Here is a 24,797-nt window from a genome sequence, read left to right on the forward strand (position 1 = left end):
TACAATTTCACAGGGCTTTGATAATAGTTTCTTCATTAGGGACCTAAGACAGTTTTGATAAACTGATAAATCAGAAATGTAAAAAAGAAGTGAAAAAAAAAATCATAGGGAATACATCATTATAGGTATGGAAAAAAATGTACAACACTTTCCTTTAATGTTGAATTATTTTCCTTGTTTTATAGTAAAATGATGTGCAAATGTTAAAATAGTTGTCGGGCAATCTAAAGTTTAAAATATTTGATTTCTTTGTCCCACTCGCCATATTAATTTTAGATTGTTTCATTTGCTTTAGGCCATTATTTTTTGATATTTCGGTTTACAGACCCGCCGACTCTGTATTTTGGGAAAATGAAAAAAAAAAAAATCTGCCCCAAAAAAAATCTGTGTTGTCTTGAACTACGCTGCTAATAATCCGACTTGTCAAAGAAATGTCGCGGTAAGTATTTTAATTAACTGTTAAACCTACCACATGCCAGACTATTTTACCTACGATTTATACACGCAACCTGTTATCTTTACTTGAGAATAGCCTGTCGTCTGCTAGTTGGGCAAAGTGTTTATTGGTGCATTATGAAAGAATGTCTGTTAAATGGGGTCAAGCCATTCTCACAGAATTATAATTAGGCTTTGATCATATTTCATCAATGCATTGAAGGTCGAAATGCGTAAAAATGTAAAACAACCAAACAAAAAAAAACACGCCAAATTACGTAAGCAATTACATTCAAGGACAGAGCGAGAGAAATCTGCTGCAATTGACAAGATCAGTATTTTCAGATTTAACAAAAAAAATTAGTCTTTAAAAGCAGATTGAATACAGGTTTCAAACAAACAAAATAAAAAAAATGCCCGCACTTACTTTTAATAGATTTTTATGTCAAAAATTGACCCGCTAATTATCCGATAAAAATATTTTCACAATGGGCAAACTTGAACATGACTTTGTGTAATCTTTTCTTGACAGTTTTTTTTACATCTGATCTATAAAGAAATGAGTGCAAGTCAGCTGATTTTCGGCACCTTTGATGATTCAGATTACACAGCAGTGTGTAAACATCAAAGAATGACAGATTCTTTTGAAGAGCTCGCTTGCCACTTGTCATTTTATAAGTCGTTGTGTGTAGATTTCATGTGTGTTTTTAAACAATGACAATATGAGCAAAAGTTTTTTGTGTGTATTTAAACAATCTTTGGAATAGACAATTAGCGATGTATTTAATTTCATTGCTCTAGTTAGTACTATGTATATGTATGCTCCACATTTATAGTTATGAAAACTTTTTTTTTTTTTTTTTTTTTCCCGCCGCCGACCCTACCTTTTTTTGGAAAAAATCAGTAAACCAAAATATAAAAAAAAATTGGCCTTATTTTGAAAAAAAAAAATTAGTATCATTACAATATATCTATGGCTTTGTTTTTAGATTTTTAGAAGTGTTTTTCTTTTAATTTTATTTTTCAAAGGGAAATATTTTGATTATAAGATAATATGTTTAATGCAGGTTTAAGTGTGAATGATTTTGAATTATTATTTTGAATGGTGTTTGTGATTCTTTTACCACTGCTGCATTTAAATATTGTGCAATATAGTAATTTACATTTTTTATGAATAAAGTCAATTAACACACATATAACTGTTGTTTTTTGTATAAACAGTGTACTGATGCAAGTTTGTTTGGGAGGGGGTTTTGTTGCACTGAAACTAAGTACTAGTATATGGAGAGCTCTCCTGCTTACTCCGTTGGTGTCCTTATCAAGTTTTGTGAAGTTACATATTTTAGAGAACTTTTAAAACCCTCTTTTAACTTAGATACATGTACTTGTTTTCCACATATTTGTAAAGGATCTAACCTCAGACACCTGCAATAGTTTGATATGTTAATTAGCTCGACTAATCTTTGATTAGTAGGGCTATCCTACTCAACCAGGCATTTGGGTAACACTTGGTAAAGTTTAGTATGCAACATCATATAATTATCATCAACCATTAATGATATTATCCTTGTAACTTTACACTCTCATTTGAGAGCATAACAGATCACTGTCCAAGGCCCATAGCTCTTTATGGGATTTTGACAGAATAACTTTTAAAAAAATCTTTGTTAATGTTTTGCATGCGGTATCAAATCTTCAAAACTACTGAAGATCTTCACTTGAAACTTAAGTCTTCAGGTCACAACTCAAGGCCCTTAACTCTAGCATTGATTTTGAATTACGGCTGTTTTAAAACTTAGAAAATTCTTCATTATCCAGGCTCTTGTTTTACTATTAAGCACTGAGAATAGTCGAGCACGTTGTCCCTTAGACAGCTCTTGTTCTGTTATCTTTACACAGTGATTTAGTAGGCACATAACTTGACAGGGTCGCCTACATGTCAAGAATTTTAAGATCACGTCAAAAGTTACTCTTATTTTAACCAACAATCAAATTCTTCAGGTTCATAATTTTGGTACCAATATTAAAAGAGAGACCCCCTCCACTTTGATGAAAACCTTATTAAGAATATACATATGCAGCATATGTTGTTAATTACTAATATTATTTATAACTGTGTACTTGTTGGTCAACATGAACAACATACTTGTCAATGTACAAACCTCTCGTACCTTTTTTCAAGAAAACAAATATTCCTTTTTTTTAGAAATTCATTAATATATTAATATTGTTATTTATAAAACTGCAATGTAATATTGACACTTATTTTAGACTTTACTATCCAGTATAAAAATAGCTTAAGCTGTACAGTCTCTTTTATCATTCTCTCAAACAGTAGACAAACCTTTTATAGTTACACATTGAAGAATAGAAAACTGAAAATTTATAAAATTTATTATACATTTGTAAATGCAATATATACATATGAAACTGTATATGTGTATATACAATGGATTTATGGGTGATTTTGATAGCACATTTACTATAAAAATATTGTCTGTGTCTTTTGCAATTCAGAGTTAACAATTGAAAAGCATATAAAATAGACAAATAATAAAAGTACATGTACACAAACTAAAAAAATAACATAATGGTTGTTTTTTAAAATGAATTATACATGTATGAGAAATGGAAATTCGATGTAAAAAGAAAGTTAGATAAACGAATGCAAATTATATCTCTATAGACAATGAAGAAACCAATTATTATTATGTACATCTAACGCCAAACTTGACATCGACTTTTGTTCTTCTATGAAAATAAACGCATAGAATTTTTAAGAAATACAGCGTTTTCATTGGATGACAAATAAAGTTGGACACTAAAGAGCTTTTGCACGCGATCCGGGGTTCTGTAGTGATATGGTTAAGCTATACATAAAAGCATCGACATTAGGTATTTGCATATTTTTGTTGAAATATTGATGAATGATATTTGCCAAGGGAGGTAATCGGCAGACGACTTATTTTAAAACTAAATATGAGACAAAAGTGAGACAAATTGTTATATAACTGATGAAAATATTGTTTCCTGCAGCAATTAAAATCTGAGAAGTTGAAGGGTCAAAATATGCTCGATTAATGTTGATTGCACCACCTGAAATAATAGAATAAAAATCGAGTATAAATGCAGAAAAGATGAAACAATATTATGTCAACTTTTTAATTGTAAATGTAATTTCTATAAAATCCGTCTGTCTACTTGAAAGGCGTTGCATAAAGAGTCTACATGTATGATCTTTATGAATAAGGACAAAAAGCCGAGTATAAATGTATAAAAATTATGAAATGTATAAAAATTATGTGCTTTTTTCTATATTTTAAGATCTCTAGCTTAAAAGATTAAAAAACATTACATATTATAACTGTTGTACAATATAGTCAATACATTAACACTCTACCTTGGAGAACAGAAAAATATAAAGTTGGGCTTTTCTTTCCATCTCCCCCTCTATTAGTTGCCATTACTCGTAACTTGTATATGACATCTATCTGTAGACCGTAAATCACCGCTTCATTACCTACGTCAGCTAACGTAAAATTTGCCGTCCTTATATCGTCACCAACGGGCCAATACATCAGCTTGAAAATAATACGTAACAATAAATTGATTCAAAGATAAAATATACAGCTAATATGAACAAATAAAATTCATTTCCATAAAAATCTATTCCACAAAGAAGTTGGGGTTTTTTTTGTAAAAAAAGGTTAAAATGTAACAATCTTTGTTGGTGAAAGATTTTATCATAAACAAAAGTTATAAGTTCTTCGAGGATGTCATATCCAAACTATAAACTATGTATGTAGTCATTTATGTCTCGCAAGTTTTTCACGTCACTAAAGTTCTAGTTCAGTATACCTTGTAGCCATCAAGAGTGGCCTCCCCTTGTATAATGTTCACACCACGCCATTTTACACGTGCACTGTGTTGGCCATGTGGTAGAATTTCCACAAATTGTGGAAATCGACCAGGAGCTGAAAATATAATATGTTTGTATCATAATAGATTCATAAACTAGTTATCTATCACATTGCAAGGTGTAGTCAATACGTCTGAAGATATTTTTGCAATACTGTCACCGTGAGCGCTATATAAGGTCAGTGGTAATCAGTGCCCGACTCCCAAGTGAAATGTTGGGGGTTAACGTGTGAAATAAGTCACATTTTTACAATATCCTTCGCTGCAATGCTGGGTAAATTGTTGGCTTTTGTTTAGGCTTCGAAATATTTTAGGATGTTTGTCTAGCTTGCAGAGCAGGGGCATTTATTTAGGATTATATTATCTGGCGGAGAATTATAACAATTGTCAAGGTCTTTGCTAATCAGAGGGGCTGGTTGTGTGGTTACAAGTGACTGATGTATTATAAACGAGATTTTGGATATCGTTTTGTACACTGTGGTAACTTGAGTGTGCCAATTCGCCTTTTCGTCCCTTAAATTTACACACACAAACAAGAAAAAAGTGCAAAACTCAAATCACATTATATTCATAAAATAATAAGTACAATGTAATTGTAATTAAAAGCTTATATCCTCTAACTTTACGAAATTAACATAAATATATAATATAATTATTCTGTCCATGCCAATACAGGCACTTTGGCGTATAGTACATGGTGTAAGAAATTCAATGTATTTATAAAATCACGCGAGTTTAAAATTTATATACAACTTCATGCAGGGTTCTACAGAAAATACTCACGTGCTTCGTATGTACTGCATAAATACTTTTCACTAATCGTGCTGATTCCAGCAGAATTAAACACCGTTACCCTCACCCAATAATCTCCGTTAGGATCCAACCCAATTATAGTACCATTGTTTCTCTGGCCGTACGCGAACGTTGACCCTCGCTGTCCACCAATTGGATCATTTTTGTCAATGTAATCAATCTGAAATTTAAAAGTTCCATCACCATTATTATAATATTTATTTGATTCCAAAGCCATTCATTTGATTCAAAATGTTGCACATTAATTCAACTTTAAAACTGGTACAGTTATACAATATATATAGAACTACGTGATAAATTCGTAAAAAAATAACTTTAGAAGGAAATTAGAAACAGGAAAGTTGCTCTGAAAATCCATTTACAAGTCAAAAAAAATTTCTGCAGGTCTGTACTTACTCTGTATCCACGAACTCTACCCTTGATTGCCTCTCTTGTATTTGGTACAGGATCCCAGTTGATTAAGAGTGCAGTTCCGTTTATAGGAGTATAACGTACATTGTTTGGTCGTATAGTCGGTACTTGAAAAATAAAATTTCAATGTAAGTATACAGATTACTATAGGTGACATACAGAAATCTAGGCCTTTCTTTTTAATACGAAACGTCAAGTGGGCTAACATGGAAATCAGGCGCCAGAGGGCACCTAAGTATAGAAGCACCGAAGTTCTGAGAGCTAACTCGATTAAGTTTTTCGACTGAAAGAATCCCTGGCAAAATTTAAATCAATAAAGTAATTAGGCATCAGGGTCATCACATGAAAAGTTTTGTAACAAAAAGATTACAATTAAAAGCAAAACACAACAACAACATTAACATGCTATGGCATGTGAATACGGTAGTTCGGTTATGTTAAAACTAATGCACTCCTGCCCAAAATACCTGAATCCGTACATGCATCTATTGTGTATAATAATGAATTATCCATGTTGTTATTCATCTAATTAAACCCCTAGTTCTTCTGTTGTTTATAAAGAATATGTACATGTGATGATAAGAATATTGCATTTATTCATCAGTCATATGAACTTTTAGACTGCCATGGGAGGGACAGAATGAAAATCAGGCGATCCCTTTTTAATAAGCTGTCCCACAATTCTTTTTAGTGTCCATGTATATTATCTTTATTGTCCATATTTATATTTTTACCCTATAAATATATTTTAGAATATAAACGATTATTTTTCTAATTAATATCCATATATATTTTTATAGTCCATATTTTTCTTATTACCCCATAAATTTTTTTAGAACATATATATTATTGAACAAATTTAAACTTTTTTTATACAATTTTGCAACACTCCACACACAATAATATGCAAATTGCAATATAAATAAAGTAAAACCTACTTCCTTCTGCTGAGTATATGTTATAATAGTCCGACATTGGCCCATAACCCTCCTTGTTATATGCCTGTATTCTAACTTTGTAGAGTAAGTAGAAATTGTCCGTGCCAACTGTCTCGTAATGCTGCGTTACATTACCCACTTCTACCTGTAACCGGTTAACTAGTACATTGTTTGTGTGTTACAATTATTTCTTTCATTTGTGTAAATCAGTTACCTAGTATATCGTGTAATTAAAATGATTTACTTAGTTTTACATGTAAACCGGATACTAGTAATTGGGTAATGTAGCATTACAATTACCTCATACGTACATACATGTTAATAAATTACTACGTGATATAACATTACTTCTACATGTAAATTAGATTACCATTGTAATACTGAAATAATGCGGTAAGACAATTATCTTGATTATATATGTTACTATTAACTGTATTATACCTGTTTATCAATTAAGTTAGTAATGATAAATTACATTAGTAATGATAATTTAGTAAAATTATCTAATGTTACATGCAACCAAACTAGCACACCAAACAATTTTCGTGTTTGTAAACCAATGTGCATTATGTGAAAATGATGATTTTTATTGGTTAAACAATAATGTTGAATTACAATTACCTGTTCCGAACATGCAAATTATTAAATATACATTTTGACCGACTACATTACCTCATTTTACACGGAATGTGTACACATTGTCAGGTACCTATATAGAGATATAGTATAGTAAGATGTGATAATTTTTATTGTCTCATTACTTATTCCTAATTTTCAATATGAGGATTTGTTTTTGCTTTGCATATACGTTACATACTTTAGTTATCACCAAGTTTTGCTGTTTTAAATCATAATAAAATCTATCTTAAAAGCCTGAATATATTATCGGTGGTATCGTTTTGATGATAATTTTAATACCTCATGGAAAGCCTTTTGCGTTTCTGTTGCTAGTTGCCAGTACACTTTATAACCAAATTTGGCCCCGCCTTCTTCTGAACGGGGAAGTGGCTGTAAAGAAACGTGATGCATGAATCATTCTAATATTTCATAAAACACTTGACACTTGCGTTTTGTTATCCTACGATAAAGATGAAGTTCTTTAGTGCGTTATAACACAAAAACTACATTTCGTATGATAAAACATGGGACATCAATCATGTGACACAAAATGTTTACAAATCAACCGAATGTTTCAATTTAAATTAAGGAATGTGCAGATACATCAAATGTTTGTTCATCTACCACTACAGTTAGTATATGTGTTTCAGATTGGTACAAGCGTTAAGACTTTAAACTCATACCGTCCATTCAATCCGGAGAAGACCGACCGCGCCTCCTCCCTTACTTGTAATGACAGGTACTGTCCGTGGTGGGGCTGCTGGTACATGGTATATATCTGAAAAAAGTATGTTGTCTTAATTACAATCCACTTTTATTGTGTAATTTGACATAGCATCGACTGAGTTATGTACAATGTGTTATATTCTTCGGGACTGATCCGACTATTTTGGGGCCGATTGGACCTAAATGAGGTAATTAAGTCTCTATTTAACTCTTTTTATACCCCCACCACAAAATGTGGGGGGGGGGGGCTATAATGGATTAGCTTTGTCGCGTCCGTCGGTCGGTCGGTCCGTCTCCATTTTCGTGTCCGCTTTATAAATCCTGTACCAATTGAAGAATTTTCTTCAAACTTGGCTCAGATGGTCACCTCAACAAGGGGATGTGAAGAACCCATGTTGCCCATGTGTCAGCTCAAGGTCAAACAATCAAATATTAGACAGTATGTCGTGTCCGCTCTGTAAGTCCTACACTAATTGAAAGATTTTCTTTAAACTTGGCTCAAATGTTCACCTTAACAAGGTGATGTGCAGAATCCATGTTGCCCATGTGTCAGCTCAAGGTGAATGTCACATTGGAAGGTCATATATCAAACAATCAAATATGAGACAGTATGCCGTGTCCGCTCTGTAAGTCTTACACATATTGAAAGATTTTCTTCAATCTTGGCTCAAATGTTCACCTCAACAAGATTATGTGCAGAACCCATGTCACTCTATTGCCGGCTTCAGGTCAAAGTCACAATTGAAGGTCAAAAATTCACTTAAAAATTTTCTTAAATTTTAACGTGTATTTGAATATTTCTGGAACTAGAAAAGGTATTTGCTTGAAACTTGAAATATATACTGAAACAAAAAAGAAACTTTCTCCAAGTTTGAATGTAGATATGTTAGTACAGTTTTCAATCCTTTTGAAACATATCGGGCTTTTATACGGGGATTAGCTGACCGATTTTGCAAATAAAACGAGTTTTACAAGCTACTACATGTATATAAGTGTGTCGGGTACATCTAAGTGGTACCCTTGAACAACTGGCACATACTTTGCGAAAGTTTCTTTTTGGTTCAGTATAAATGGGGTGTCACGATTAAGATATGCTGGTCAAGTTTCATAACTCTGTATTGCATTTTAACAAAGTTATGCCCCTTTTTAAGTGTTCAAATTTACATACAATCGAATATAAGACAATATGTCGTGTCCGCTCTATAAATCCTATACTAATGGAAGGATTTTCTTCAAACTTTACTCAAATGTTTACCATAACTAGGCAATGTGCAGGAGTCATCTTACCCTTGTGCCAGCTTACGGTCAAGGCTACACTTGAAGGTCAAAAATTGACTTAGAAAATGTTTAGTACATTGGGAAAATGAAAGGTTATTTGTAACTGTTTCGAACATGATTTGACAATATTTATTTATGCTATTACCTGTACAATTAGTCTTTTTTCACCAAAGATAATTTCTTTTTATGTATATGTATTTGTGCCACTAAAGTTATTCCCTTAACCACCTTTCCAAGTCGTCTTCTGTCAAGGACATTGGTGGGGGTATGAATCGCATTCAGCGATAGTTCTAGTTGGGACTGATTTGATTCATTGTAGGTCATGTATAACTTTAAATATATCTACTTATTATATTTAGTTTGAAAGTGATTTTTGTGTGTATTTGCGTTTATTTATACTCGCCACCGGTTGCCCGTATGGGCGAGTACACCAGAAGAGTATTTTGTCATTTTAGATTTTGGAGGATAGTGCAATTACAGATACAGAAAGATACCCCAGTTCCAGAAGCTTCACCTGGTTCTTTAGCGTGCCAAGTATTTAAGCTCCCATACACGGGACATGGATTTAAAGTATCATCCGAAAGATTAGTTGGCCAGCCCGAGAATCGAACCCACAATGTCGAGATCACAAGTCTCGCGCTCTAACAGATTGAGCTATGCGGGCTGGCTTAATTTGAAAGTGATAACAGATGTGTGCTTTTTATGCTTTTTGTAAAACAGAAACACATATTTACATGTACGTAAGTATTTATTGTATGCACATTAATAGTCATACTTGATTGCCTGCTTGGAGGACCTACACCTTCTTCATTGACTGCTCGAACCCGGAACTTGTACGAATTATAAGGTAGAAGATTTTTCAACTCAAAGAAACGCTTCATTTCTGACGGCTGTACGAGAGTCAAATACGCTTGTACATCTAAAAACATATTTGAATTAAAATAGAAGTTATTGTAAAAATTAGGTCTAAGTTACTTTAAAACAAATTTTAAATTGTATTAGAATCTACGATTATTTTTCTCCTCTGAAAAGTATGTATTAATATAATAAACATGTATATTTTAAAACAATGTTTCTTTGTCTATATTCTTTCATTAGCTCAATGAATTTATATTTCTTGATGTAAATAAAATATAAATTTGCAGCTGGTATAAATAATGTCAAGTGTCAACCTGAAGCCAATGGCTCCCATTCTTTTGAAAATTCGGTCATCGCTTCGATCTCAAAGAAAATAACAGGGTATCCATGGTCAGCACTTGGGTTCCAGGTCCAAATGAGTCGCACGGTTCCATTATTCCCGGTGCCACTTTCAATGTACACCCCTGCAGGTTCAGTGGGCGGTCCTGAATGTATATAAAGTAAAACAAACTTTCCAAACAAAATGAAACGGTTTGTGCACTAAGTGTTATATTTGTCTGTTGATTTTGCTGTATAATAAAGCTTTTGCATGACATGTTAAAGTTTGAAAAGTTAAATCATAGGGTATGTATTGACTAAATTAGAACTTATTAATTTCAACAATAAATGAAGTCAAACGCACACTGTAATCACCGCAAGTTCTGAGAAAGACTAGCTTTCGCATCATTCAATAGTAACATGGACGGCTCACACAGTCATCGTTTACAGTGACTTGGGTTTATTTTTTCAGTGACATGAGCTTACCATTGACAGTGACATGAGTTTAGCTTCAACTGTAGCATGACATTACTTACCTTTGGCAGTGACACGAGCTTTTCTTTTACAGTGACACGAACTTACCTTTACTATTTACATGTGCTTCGCCTGGACAGTGGCACAACTTTAACTTGAATATTGACGTCAGCATCGGCATTTAGAATTGGATTACTTTTGTCAGTGTCATGAGCTTATCTTTTATACTGACATTATCTTACCCATTGACAGGGACATTGGATTTACTTTTGGCACATTAATGAACAATTGTTAAAAAATACATAACAAGGTGGCGTTTAGGTCCTTATAAAATTATTTGGAAAAATAACAAATAAAATAAGTCTATTCACAACATATGATATTACCTTTGACAGTGACTACAGCTGTTCTGGAGATAGCCAAAGTTACAGATTCTGCTATACACTCGTACACCCCGGAATGTCTGTACTGAGCGTTCACAATATACAGCCCATTGATGTTTTCACGCCGGCCCTATGTATGAAAAATATGTCAGAATGCACTTATTTCTTAAGATAAAATTTAAAAAAATCCGTTTCAATTCATAAATTGATACATAATACCGAAAACGACTTATGGTTCACGTTGCTTCCAAAAAGGTTTAAGAAATCATCTAAAATAAGTTTTAGATGTCAGGAGAAAATGCTTATATTCCCCTTATAAAATATTGAAAATATTAATTCATATACATTTTTTTCTTAATATTAAATTCTTACATCTCTATAGAAAGGGTCGTTTTCTGTATTGATCGGTCTGCCGTTAAACGTCCAAGTGTAGGTGAGGTCATAACGCCTGTTGTCGTAACTGGCGTCACAAAACAGAAACGTGGTTTTATTCACGTGAACTGTTTGGTCAAGTGGCGCCGTTTGGATGAAAATACCAGCTGAAAAGGAAATTAATTGCAACACAAGATTTATTTTAAAACATTTTTGTACCATTATACAGGTCATATAAAAACGGTGAAAACCCAAAAAAGTCTAAGCTTGGCAAACCAGAAAAACAATTTAAATAGCATTTGTTTGGAGTGTTTATGGCTCTGCATGTACAACTGATGAAACTTGTACAAATTTGAAAGAATCACAATTTTGATAGACTTTACCCATAACTGAGACTTGTGTACTTGACGTGTCCTCTCCATTTACATTTGATGCTTTACATGTATATAGACCTTGGTCGGCTTTTGAAACTTGTGTCACATGAAGAGTCCCATCAATTAAAATTTCGCGTCTCATATCTCCGTAGCCAATGGATTGTCCGTTATGTAACCATTCAATATTCGGTTGAGGCGCAGCTTCCGGTTGGCAGCGGAGAGTTAGATTTCCGCCTTCGGATGCAACAGCCGATGATGGAAGCGGAAATCGAGCAAAGCTTGGTTTGATCGCTGAAAATTATACCAAGTACATTGTACATGGAATTGTTTTTGTGCAATAATTACATATTGTAAATACCATTAATGACTTGATTTTTATTGCTTATTGAACCCATAGTTTCAATTCTCGACATACTGGCTATAAACCCTGGACATGTCGGAATAAAATGTCAACACAGAACCTCTTAAAATGCAATGATATTTTCATATATGAGTTCAAAAGGTTTGACACTGTCTTTATTCCTTTAAGCAATATTCCGGACCAGTAAACGTGATGGTCATTCCCTATGAAATCTACTTGAAAGAGGCGAATGACTTATTATCCTTTTTATTTGTTGACAAATGAAGCAATATGCTGATGTATATAAAATAACACCTATGTTAAATGTATTTTGTAGAAACAGCAATATTTACATAGTACTCTGAGTTGAGCAGACGACCTAGATGTACCATGTGGATTGTTAGCCTGACATTGATACATGCCCTCATCACGTGATTTGTCCAGATGCTTAATGACGAGGACATTTTCCCTTACTTCTATTTCTCCTGAGACTCCGGTAAGCATATTCCCATTCTAAAGTAAAAACATTATACTATTATAACATTAAAACAGAACGGATTGATCGTGGGTATCAAAACCATAGACACTTGTAATGTTTTTTAAAAAAAAGGCTATTTGTTATTTTTAAATGTTTAGATTTTTAACAAGATAAACTTTTTAAAAAAAAAATATATTATATTAAGATTAAAATCAATTTATATACTTAGACATCGATATGTTTTGGTTTTCAAAACTAAAACAATTTATCAACAATTTTCAGATTTGATTTATTACGTAATTACTAACTTTGAACCATGTGTATGTTGCACGTGGAACAGCTCGTGCTTCGCAACGCCACGTTAACTCACTTTGAACGTCTGCATGGATATTACGCAAAGGGAACACAAAATATGGCTTAGCTATGAATAGAAACACAAGTTGTTAGTACCTAAGTAATATCTCACACGTACCTTTTTATATTTATGTAATTGTTTCAATATTCTGTAACGTATAATTCGAATGTTAAATAAGTCGATATTTTAAATAGATATGTACTGAAAGGCGATATTAATAATATCTGTCATATGTTGCGGTTCGGATAAAAAGAGGTGTACCCGCCAAATGGTTATAATTCTTGGCAAGTTGCTGCCCGAGTGAAGTATATGCAATACATGTCAGATATAATACTATATTCTATTATATTTTAAATTGTTTACCTCAAGAAAGTAATTTTTCATGGAAACTGATGTCATTTCATCCACAACTACATGTATTTTCTTACAATAGCGTATGAATTTACAATTTCATTCTAAACGGCGAGATTACGTAAACCTAGGCACACAGTTTTATTCTAAAAAGCGCCGAAATGACGCCATTTTAGCGCAGTTCATTAAGGCGGATACCCTCTGAGACAGATATTCCGATCCGAACCATAAAATATGACAGATATAGTAAGTCTAATATGCAAGAAAAAAAGCGATATTGGTTGCGAAATTTTCATTCGAAAGTTGTTTAGTAAGCATTTGAGGGGTTTGTAAATAGTAAACATTTGTTTACCCTCTAAATCTAGAATAACCGACTTTGAGACAATATTTGGATTTCCAGATAGTTTTACCACTTTACACGTGTAGTTGCCACTATCTGCAAACTGTGCGTTCGGTATAATCATAACACGGTCATCATACATGAATCTCGTGCCCGGCGGGAAGTTTTTTCCCTCACGTGACCAACTGTACTGCAGAGGCAATCTGTACGTAAAAGAATCAAAAGTACAAACATTAAAAAGTGTCTCTTTTATTTTCTGGACAAAAATGAACAGAAAGTCATTTAGCGTACATGATTTTGCTTTGAACATAGATCATTTGAAACAGAAGTGGCAACATCACAATCAACATAATCAATTTTATAAACATAAATTATAACAGCGATCTCATGTCTTGAATGATACTTTTTTTTATTTCAATACAACTTAAAATCGAATTTGATAACAAAGTACTTCCATTTATGGTAAAGTTAATATCAGTCCGGTTTATCACGTCTGAGCTGATGATTCATGTTAATGGTACTATAGTATTTTGGAAGGATCTGTTTATAAACCGTCAGACTTACCTTCCGTATGCAAAACACTCAAGCCGGACTTCATGACCGACCAATGGAGGCTTGGGATAAACTGCGATAAAATCCGGATGAATGATAGGTCCGTAATCCAAAGCTGAAATTATAATAACGACATTTATTTCACACCGTTGAAAATGTAACTAATGAACTACAGCGAATACATTATACTGAAATTACAAGGAATTCCATAAAACAATCAGGAAATGATTTTTTTTTACAATAAATGAACTCACGATTATTGCTGGCTACCCGCAATTCTATAGGTCTACTTGTTCGACTCGGCGGCTGCGAGGTCGACAATCTTTCTCCTACGCGTGGAACCAGCGTCACAACACAGAAATATTCACCGGCATCTGGTTCCTGTACTTCTGAGAGGTAGAGATTTCCATTGGCAGATATAAAGTAATATTTGTTCAATTCAGGACGAATAAAGCTCCGAATATTGTCTTTATACCAAGTGTATGACAGTGCTGGAAAGAGGAATATAAACATGAGAAAAATAAATGACAAAAAACACATTTCTTTAAACTAGTTTAGCTCTCCTTTTGTGTTTTGATAGCTTGTTCATGATGTATTTTATAGCATATCTCAGTGACATTCTAGTCAACTTCCTGGACTTACCATTGCTAGAGTGGAAGACGACACATGGTTGGGTACTCAAAGGGGCCCAAGCCCACTTTCATTGTATTGTCAGACAGACACTCTAAAATCTAAAGGACACTTTTCGGCATTGGTATTTTAAGGTAACGGTAGGTTGGGCGTTTATAAGAAATGTAGTTTTGTCTTATTATTTGTCGTTGCTATAGATTGTAATATCACAGTATTATTACTGTATATTTTACATGCTTTCATATCATACCTGGTTTAGAATTAGGAGCCTTGCAACTGATAAAAGTTCCTTGGCTAAGCTTTCCCTGGACAAAGCCTTGTCTGTTTGGACTAAATTGGTTTAAATCTGGAAAAAAAGATAGATATTGTATCATTTATCATTTCAAAGTCAATGATGTTGTCAGAATTTAAACAACATGTACACTTAGTATCTGCTTACCTATGTACATGATGTTTATATCTTTAGAGAATATCAGGGAAGGTTACTAGAATCTCAATTGCAGAGTACTACAAGACTTACCAATCATTGGACATTCGTATTTACAACGACATACCATATGCAATACGTATATCACTTGATTTAACGGATAGACACTTCACATTTTGCTCATGGAATTTTACAATTAAAACAGTTAGTGGAAAAGTCAAATTTGAAGAACTTTTTGTTGCTACAGTATATGTGGACGTTTACTTACAGCCAAAAGATATCATGACAGGTGCTGACACAATGGTTCCCTGATTGTTCTGTGCTCTACACTCGTACACACCCGCGTCCTCTCGTTCATTTGGTGTACTTATTGTCATGCGACCATTGGCAAACGTGTACCGGTTGTTTGTTTGAGATGTTATCTGTAACAGTTAAACAGTTTTGACAGACACGCCACCGTATTACACTTTATAATTACCTCATGCGCAACTTTCGTCTGTCGTTCTTAATAAAACTCGGAGTCTGCAAAATATTCAATTTAGTGGGTTTCTTTTAATATAGTTCTTAATGCAACTTACAATTTATAAATTAGTGTTTCAATATTATACGATATCATCATAATATCGGACATACGAACAATATGAAGCTTTAATCCAGGTGAAAGACTAGTATTATTATTTTTGGTTGAGTTTTACGCCGCACCAACAGTATAGGTCAATTAATTATTCAAATTTGCTGTATCATTGTTTTCTTGTTTTGTGTATATGAGGTTAATGTACTAAGTTATCACGAGTATTTCACACTATTACCATTTTGTATTCAGAAGACTGTGCGTTTTTAACGAACCAGTGCAGTTCTGGTTGTGGATAACCAGTGGCGACACAGTCTACAACTAACGGCATGAGGTTACCAACGACAACCACGTTTTCTATGTCGTTAAGGAAAGAAGGACCCTTTGGGACATGGTCGGCACTGACATCTCCTTCTCCAAAAGCTGAAAAAGGACTATAATATAAAATACAAGTATGTACCATCTTCTTGATAATGATAATCCTTTATAATTCGGTCATTTTTCTTGAATAAAACATTTTTCATTTTTTAGTATTATATATAATAGAGTATTTTTTAAATGAATGAACAGTTATAATGTTTATTATCAAAGAAAAGCAGATATTAAGAGGATATTTTTTCGTTTGCGTGAAATATGGAATATATTTTCACGAAACATGATAAAATGCCACATATTTTCACGAGCCGGTACGGCGAGTGAAAATATATGGCATTTTATCATGTTGAGTGAAAATATATACCATATTTCATAAAAAACGAAAAAATAACCTTTTTATTTAATTTCATTATCAAAGAAAATGGTAACGAATTCCCGTGCTTGCTACCAACTGCAATTGTACAGCGCGCAGTAATTTATGCGTAAGCACGCGCTGTTTGGCGCTACATTGTGACGTCATGTAAACAACTATTTAAACGTCTGTACAGCGTTAATTACTGAATTAAAGATATTGGTGTTCGGATTAATTTTCTTAGTTAGACCATTTTCTATCATGCTAGATAGTTTTCAAAACAATATTCAAGAAAAAGTTGTTTTGTTTTTATCAGATTTTTTAAACAAAACGGCGAAAGAAGTCCCTTAAAATAAATATGAGTTTTGACTCCGCCCACTTTCATATTTATATTTCATATTTATTTTTAAAAAAATATGAAATATATTTGACTTATATAGCACCATATTTCATGGGTAAAATTAAATAAAATGCCTTAATCATAAATGATATCACACAGGTTCATATCTGCATCTGAAATAATACAAATATAAAAAAATCATATTTGAGATGTGTGACCTTGTATTTGACCCAAGATGATTCATGTTTAAACTTAAGCTAGAAATCATCTAAAACAACATTTCTGACTAATTTCCTGGATATTCCATTTAAAATTGTTACCTCTTCTAAGAGCGTTAGAAAGTTTTTTTCCAATATTTTAATTGAAACAGTGTTTACAATATTTTATTTCTTCATATTTTGGCTGTGTGACCTAATGTTTGAGCTAGAAATCATCTTAAACAACAGTTCTGACAAATTTCCAGGATAGTTGGGCTGAAAATTTTAATAAGGGTTTTCCATATTTTGGCTGTGTGACCTAGTTTTTGACCGGTATTCAAACTAGAAATCACCTTAACATCCAGCCTGGCCAATTTTCAGTTATTTGGAATGAAGCACTAGAATGTTAATTTCAAACATTTTTCGGTGTATACGATAAACTTTATATCAGCTTAAAGGAAAAAATGATTTCGGTCGAATGCTGTAGAATTTAAGATATTTTGTTCGCCTATGCCGTAACAGTTTCCAAGGATACGCAAATGACGTCAAGTTCAAAAACGGGCTTTGATGGTCAACTTTGACGTTGTGTGTACAAAAATTGGCTGGAACTATTGGAATAAAATTAACGGAATCTAATCAGAAATGTAGTCAACATTTTTACATGCCAAGACGCTGCTCGAAAGTTCGCAAAGTGTCGCGTTCTACCAAGATTTTTTTCTATATTTGGCTAATGTGACCTAGTTTTTCAATCGAGATGACCTATGTTTAAATTCGACTGGCTAATGACTTGAAAGTTTGGTTACAAATGAGGCAAAAATGTTTTGAATGGTAACGAATTAAATATGGACCGACGACCGACGACGGACGACGGTTATTCAACAATCTTAAAAGCTCACACTGAGCCAGCTCAGGTGAGCTACAAGGGGGTCGTAGCGCTAGCTTTCATTTCTTTATAAAATCAATAAACTTATAATAAAGAAATTACGAACCGAAGTCTCTGGTTTGTTGTATAAGCCTCGGTACCTCACTTTTTGGAATTTCACAGATGTAATTGAGCTGGTCTGAGCCCGAGGACTGACTCCATCCATACTGTCTAGTAGCAGCTGAAAAATTAAATCACCATCCAGATGCAGACAGTGAGTAATGAGCATAGACAATAAAGATGCCTTTGAAATTGTCTATTAAACGCCAAAGATTTCTTCTGTGTAGAAAAAAAAATAGTTTCGCAATTCATCTCCAAGTTGTTGTTTTTACAATATTTCACACTGGTAATATTATAATAGTATCGCCGTTGAATTAAATAAAATATTTCAATTTTGACGAACAATAATAATGAAATAATTGTTACCGGAAAACTTATAGATGACTTTGTCATTTCGTTTGTGTATTTGTATGGGTTCTATAATCCAGTATGAACCACTGGTCACAGTGTCATTGGAATAAGTCCCGTCCCCATTCCATTTCACGTAATCTCCTATACGCTGTCCGCTCGTATACCACTCTGTAACGCTGTTAAATATTATATAAAAGTTTAATTTTTACACAACATGATTACAACAGTTCAACAGTCTAGAAAAATTACCGGGATATTGAATTTGAATAAAGTTGTTTTTTCTGTACCCTGCCATATTTGAGTATTTGGTAATGTCCTGGTTTGGTTTAAATTCGGATGTATACTGTTCTGTGTAGGAACACTGACATTGAGAACCTGGTCATGCACCACTGGTCACACAGGTTTTCATTGCTGTACACGTGATCGTATAATTATTATCCAATCCTGACATAATAATGACCATCTTCTAGGGAAGTTGCATTTTATCACTTTACAATTCTGGCCACAATGTTAAGTATGTACTAAATATGCGACAAACCCAAACATATTTAAAAGGAAGTAAATGGATAATTACCTGAGTTTTCCGTGACGCTCCAAATACTGTGCTATAAAGTTATGTTCACCTATATCGTTCACACTGACCAATGAACTACCTTGGCCCTTTAAGGAATTAAAAAAAACAAAAACAAAAAAACATTCGCTTAAGACCATCTCGGAAAATAAATACAATTATAATGAAATATGTAAGACAAATCTGGGCAACATTTTACTTAACATATAAAGTTAGTTGTTAATGTAAACATATACTCGTAGTGTGTTCGTATATCACATGGTACCAGATTCTTTAAATCGTCTTTATTCAGAGCTTAAAAATGCAAAAATCGACATAATTTGTTAACCCCGGAGTGTGTTCGAAATTAGAACTTAGAATATATTTAAGTATATATTTTTTAGTATTATAATCGTGACATTTATATGAGTTATCAACATTTCAAAATATGATAACAATTATGTTACCCAACATGCGGTGGCTGCATCATCGTAAACTTTAGCTTCTTCAAAAACAAACTCGTAACAACTGTCACCGTGGGGTTCCCATCCCAGAGGACATCCTTGAAAGATAATTAACATTGTTTGTATACGTTATTTACATCGTTCTCTTTTGCTATTTTCATAGCTACCATTTGGTTAGTACTGCAATAGTTGAGTAAATTAAAAGTCTATAATTTCACTAAATTATAAGGAGACTTCTTTTATGCAGGTCTTTTTTTAACGGAACAAATAGGCCTGCACAGGCACTAATTAAGAGTCAATAGGTATCCATGAAAATGATGTAAGTAAAGTAAACAAAGTATTATAATTTTTGATTTACATGGTAAGCTCAGATTTAAATTTATAATACATAAAATATAGGTCAACTTACCTAGACCGAGTATTGTTTGACAAATTACGTTATTTGCAAGAAATAAAACAAATGAGCAGACGATGAGTGGAAATAAATTAGACATGCTTCAGCATCGTTGTCGTCCTCCAAAAAATCAGAGAAGGCACGCCTGTGGTCAATCTGTCCAAACAGCCACGAATATATTTCTCAGATCTGTAACCAAGATAATACATAATACAGTTTATGACTTCATTAGTAAACGTAAATTACAATGACACTAATTCAGTTGGGTAAGTCTTTACCAGTATACAACAGATTTGACAGTATTAGTTGGCATGTCTATGATTCAGCTCAAGCGTCTTACTTTACACACTGTATGTTAATTCATTTTAATTTCGTTCAAGTTTAATACTTATCTAAGAATGTATTCGTATATCTTAAATGCGTCACATGTTAAGAGAAATTCATTCAATTTGTTTATTATAAGCACTTAAATGGACTTCAAACTATCATAGTTTATTACATGCTTTTCGATGGTTTATAGAAATATATCAGTGAATTAAAACTGGTAATTTCACTGTTTGAAACAGTGAAATTATCAATTTGATAATTTCACTGTTTTGAATTTAAGCCCCTTACGTTGTTTCAGGTAAATACCAGCGTACACAGAACTGGAAACCAACTTAATACAGTGACGTCGTAAATGACGTCACGTTGTATAATTATTTGGCGCGCTATTCATTCAGTATTAGGTAAAAATGTCCTTTTTAACGTTTGTTTGCATATAATAAAAAGAAAATTTGTTTAGTTTAGTGTAAGATCGAAATATATTTCACCTCGTGAACACCAAAAGTTCACATTTCACTCGTGGCTGCGCCACTCGTGAAATATACCTTTTGGTGCTCACTCGGTGAAATATATTCCAATCTTACACTGATCTTAACAAATATCCTCTATATCATCGAAATTATTAATGATCGAATTGATTTTATAAATGAGCATAAATCTAATTATTCTACTTAAATAGTAAGTAGACTAAACAGCCTTTTATAGTGTATTTATAATCAAAGTGCAAAGCCAAATAGCACATCAGTGCGTACAAAAAGTTCATAATCATTCCAAAAGTATCAGATATTTATTCCTATATGTTTGAATGGTAATGTTTTAACATATTTTCCCTAAAAGATAAGAGTAAACATCAAACATTTCAATAATTTATAACTTTTACATATTAGAAACAGTATGAATAGTATTTGATTTATGAGATAACTTGACCTGAAAATCGTTGGGCTTTACCGGCTGTACTAATTCCACTACTTTACATGTATTTACTTTCTAAATAATGCTTTTAAACAAACCTGTTGCTTTTTTTTAGCACATCATCGAATATAATCGAAAGACGCAATACCTTTCATTTATTTAATAATTTACGCTTTGTGTTGATTGCTTGCTATTATTCGACTTTTTTTACAAATTATTCAATATAGTAGCAATGTTAAGTTCAAACTAGATATGCAGACGTAATGTCGGTTTTCAAAAAATCTTAACCGATTGTTTGGATCTTACTTAAATATTACCTACTAGTAGGAACAACAAACAAATTAAGACAGTTATATAGGCTGTCATACTGTATTGCAACACATTTTGATTGCTCTTTAAGTTTAACAGTTAATTTAAATGCAAATTATAAAACTAGTTGAATGGTCAACACGATTTGTATGTTTGTATAAGCTCATCACACTGACACAACTATTTTAATGGAAAATGTTCACAAATAAAGAGATAACGTTTGCTGTCTGATATAAAATACTTCAATTTGACCTATATTAAACTCCAACTAAACATGTCTTCTGATAAAAATTGTTAGATAGAATATGCTCATGAATTTTAATTATTTTCCTCCTCGAAAACTTTCATTGAGTATATTGAGCGCCAAAATCCAAACTTGATTTTAATCATTAATAAAATTGTAGCATATAGTTACGTTAACTGGTAAAACTTCACTTAACAGTAAAACTTTATTGATAGAGAAAATTTAATACAATGTATTCTGAAATGTAACTTTTACACCATGCTATGTAACACTCAAGAGAAACTAGTATCAAAATGTTGATAAAATTATTAACTTCCTTACAAAACAATCAAATTCTTAAAGAAAATCTATTCGTGATTCAGGCTTTTTATTCATTTTGAAACAGGTATTTTGTTATTAAGGCCAATATTCATTACTTCAATGGTATTTTCTGTAAGTCGCACGAGTTTTTTATAGAACAATTTGGAATATATTACATATTACACGCAATAAACGAATATGCATAGAAAGCCATTCTCATGATGGATATTATTTTTTTGATCTTTATGACAGATGTCGGTCAGATATGTAAACATAAGGTCAGGGAACAAGTTGGTTTCAATTCCAAAACACTTTCGGATTATGACATAAAAGCAGATATTTGTAGCAGCTGCACGTGCTCTGTTTTTTTTTTATAACTTGGCAATGCTGAGATGACTCTAATGTATGTAAATTTATACATGAATCGAATAATTAAATACCGATAACAAGAGCGCATGTTACATAATACCGGGCATGGGAACTTTAACAGGGTACATAAATTTGAAGCTTTCATGTTGTTTAATGGTTATTACTTATTTATTTCTATTCTTCTGCAAATTCGACATACAGGAACATGTATTTTATCTCACTTATAAACTTCTATATATTGCAAAAAGCCGTACGAAGTCCGCAATATTACCTTGTGGAACAAAAGTCCTTCTGATCATATAGGGACGTATGCTTATCCAAACCCTCATGACCAAGACTGCCTGTGACTTTAAAATGGCATGTTTATTGCATTCTGGATTTATGTCGTTAACGATTTAATTTCAGCACAATTAATTTACACAATGTAGAATTTATTGTAAATTAGTTTCATAAAAGTAATTATACTTTGTCCAAAAAAGCTTATACGATTTCATCAATTATAACTTGTCTATGTAATTTTACTGTAACCACGGCCCAACCTAGCGGAGACTATGATTGAATTTTCAAAACCATTGTTAAAAAGACCACATCATGAGGTAAAATTCCCGCTAAAGCCGCGACTGGCGCAGAAACAATGGTTTACAGTTTAATCAGAATTTTAATAGATTTTCTTTAATTATCCGTTGGCTGTTTTGATTAAATAAACATGGACCTAACAGGGCAGGGACAAAAGAAAGGTTACTCGGCTATTGACAATTGACATGTTCATTAATTAAAAGAAACACTTTAAATTATTCGTCACAATTAGAGATAAGAAACTGTGTACAAATATACTGAGTCGTGTTATATACACACGTTGCCTCTCTGGCTTGCACAGGAAAAGTGTTGTTTCTATTCAAACTAAATTATGTTGTTACACATATTATGTTGTTCCCGGTTGTTAGTTGTCAATATTGTCAACCATGCCATTTGAACGTGTAACATAAAACCATTTTCTATCAACAGATATCTAAAATCACTGTGCTTTTCAGTTGTTGTTTTAAACGTTATAATTATAATATATACTTGTATAAGAACCTATAATTTTTTGTTACGGCGGCAGTCATATAACGACTTACTAGTAAGGGAATGCAGTGAGGGTGTCTTAGATTATTTGTTTGCTAAACATATCATTTATTTGCTCTATACTGTCCTTAATCGTGTTTTATTACTATTACTTTATGTTGATGAATATATTTCATAAATATATATAATTATATGAAAGAAAGTCGTGAGCGGGAAATAGATGTTATTGACAAAGATATATTATTTGACAATCGACAATCTATAATTTACAAATGGAGCATATGTAAACTCAATACGGAGACCATTATTGTTAGCGTAAACTAATTGTTATTTTATAAATATGTAAGTTCTATTTAAGATGATGATTGTAATACGTTCACACTTTTCATATCCTAAAATTTCAATTCTCATAGCTTTTAAACATATTGTTTTTTTTTATCTCGTATCGGAAAAGGTAAACTGTTCAAAAAGCGGACTAATTTCATCCGTAATTTCAAACATTAGTGGACGCATCGAAAAAAGCATTTCAATTTTAGCTATGTGTATGAATAAAGCATGTATATTTAGATATGACCAAATTTTACTTACCTAAAGTTTATCTGTCCTAGTTATGTTGACATTTTTTCAAACAAAATTTCTAATTCAGTATCCTTGTATAATGAAGACTAATATACTAATCAAATACACTTTTTTGAAATTCCACAATATATATTCCCACTTTTTCACAACAGAGGCGGTAAATTATTGTACAGTCAAATTTGTTAGTCACAATGTTAAAAACAGTGCAGAACGAGGCAAGGTTTGCGAAAATTTCAAAAATCCCTGATAACGTAAGATAACAACTATCAAATCAATAACGTTATCTAAAATTGTGTACGACCCAGCTCTGTTAGCCAAATTTAGATAAACAAATTGTCGTTTTAAAACGGAGAGTAAATATTCATGAATTCCTGCTTCACCATGGAATTATCATAACAACAAATAGAGTATACGTTATCAGAAGAAATCCTGACATCACAGTTACTTTTTTATATAAAAATCATATAATGTCAGGAAGCTCTGACTTTGTAAGTCCTACGTAGGACTTTATTAGTCCTACGTAGGACTTTATAACTCCTACGTAGGAGATATAAAAACCTAATTAGGAGTGAGAAAGTCTTACGTAGGAGTAAAAAACTCCTAATTAGGCTTCTTTATCTTCTACGTAGGAGTTACAAAGTCCTACGTAGGAGTTATAAAGTCCTACGGAGGAGTTTAAAAGTCCTACGTAGGAGTTATAAACTCCTACTTAGGCTTTTTTTATCTTCTA

General features: G+C 32.6%; 1 protein-coding gene across 1 annotated transcript; it reads right to left on the reverse strand.

The window, feature by feature from the left end:
- Positions 1-2,811: 2,811 nt before the first annotated feature.
- Positions 2,812-24,299, reverse strand: LOC132743476 (contactin-like). The gene is made up of 27 exons (XM_060731992.1): positions 24,077-24,299; positions 19,981-20,154; positions 19,575-19,669; positions 19,132-19,217; positions 18,573-18,733; positions 18,214-18,327; positions 16,199-16,383; positions 15,658-15,811; positions 15,213-15,308; positions 14,587-14,823; positions 14,345-14,447; positions 13,793-13,983; positions 13,043-13,155; positions 12,610-12,769; positions 11,926-12,207; positions 11,543-11,709; positions 11,174-11,300; positions 10,310-10,480; positions 9,913-10,056; positions 7,817-7,911; positions 7,434-7,523; positions 6,516-6,660; positions 5,563-5,684; positions 5,137-5,326; positions 4,294-4,409; positions 3,836-4,016; positions 2,812-3,531 (listed from the first exon to the last, which is right to left on the reverse strand). Exons 2-27 carry the CDS (start codon positions 20,063-20,065, stop codon positions 3,398-3,400), a joined length of 3,744 nt encoding a protein of 1,247 aa, XP_060587975.1. The 5' UTR covers positions 20,066-20,154; positions 24,077-24,299; the 3' UTR covers positions 2,812-3,397.
- Positions 24,300-24,797: the final 498 nt, after the last annotated feature.

This window comes from Ruditapes philippinarum, unplaced genomic scaffold (assembly GCF_026571515.1).
Source record: "Ruditapes philippinarum isolate M1 unplaced genomic scaffold, ASM2657151v2 ctg483_1_1_1_1, whole genome shotgun sequence".
NCBI classification, from domain to species: Eukaryota; Metazoa; Mollusca; class Bivalvia; order Venerida; family Veneridae; genus Ruditapes; species Ruditapes philippinarum.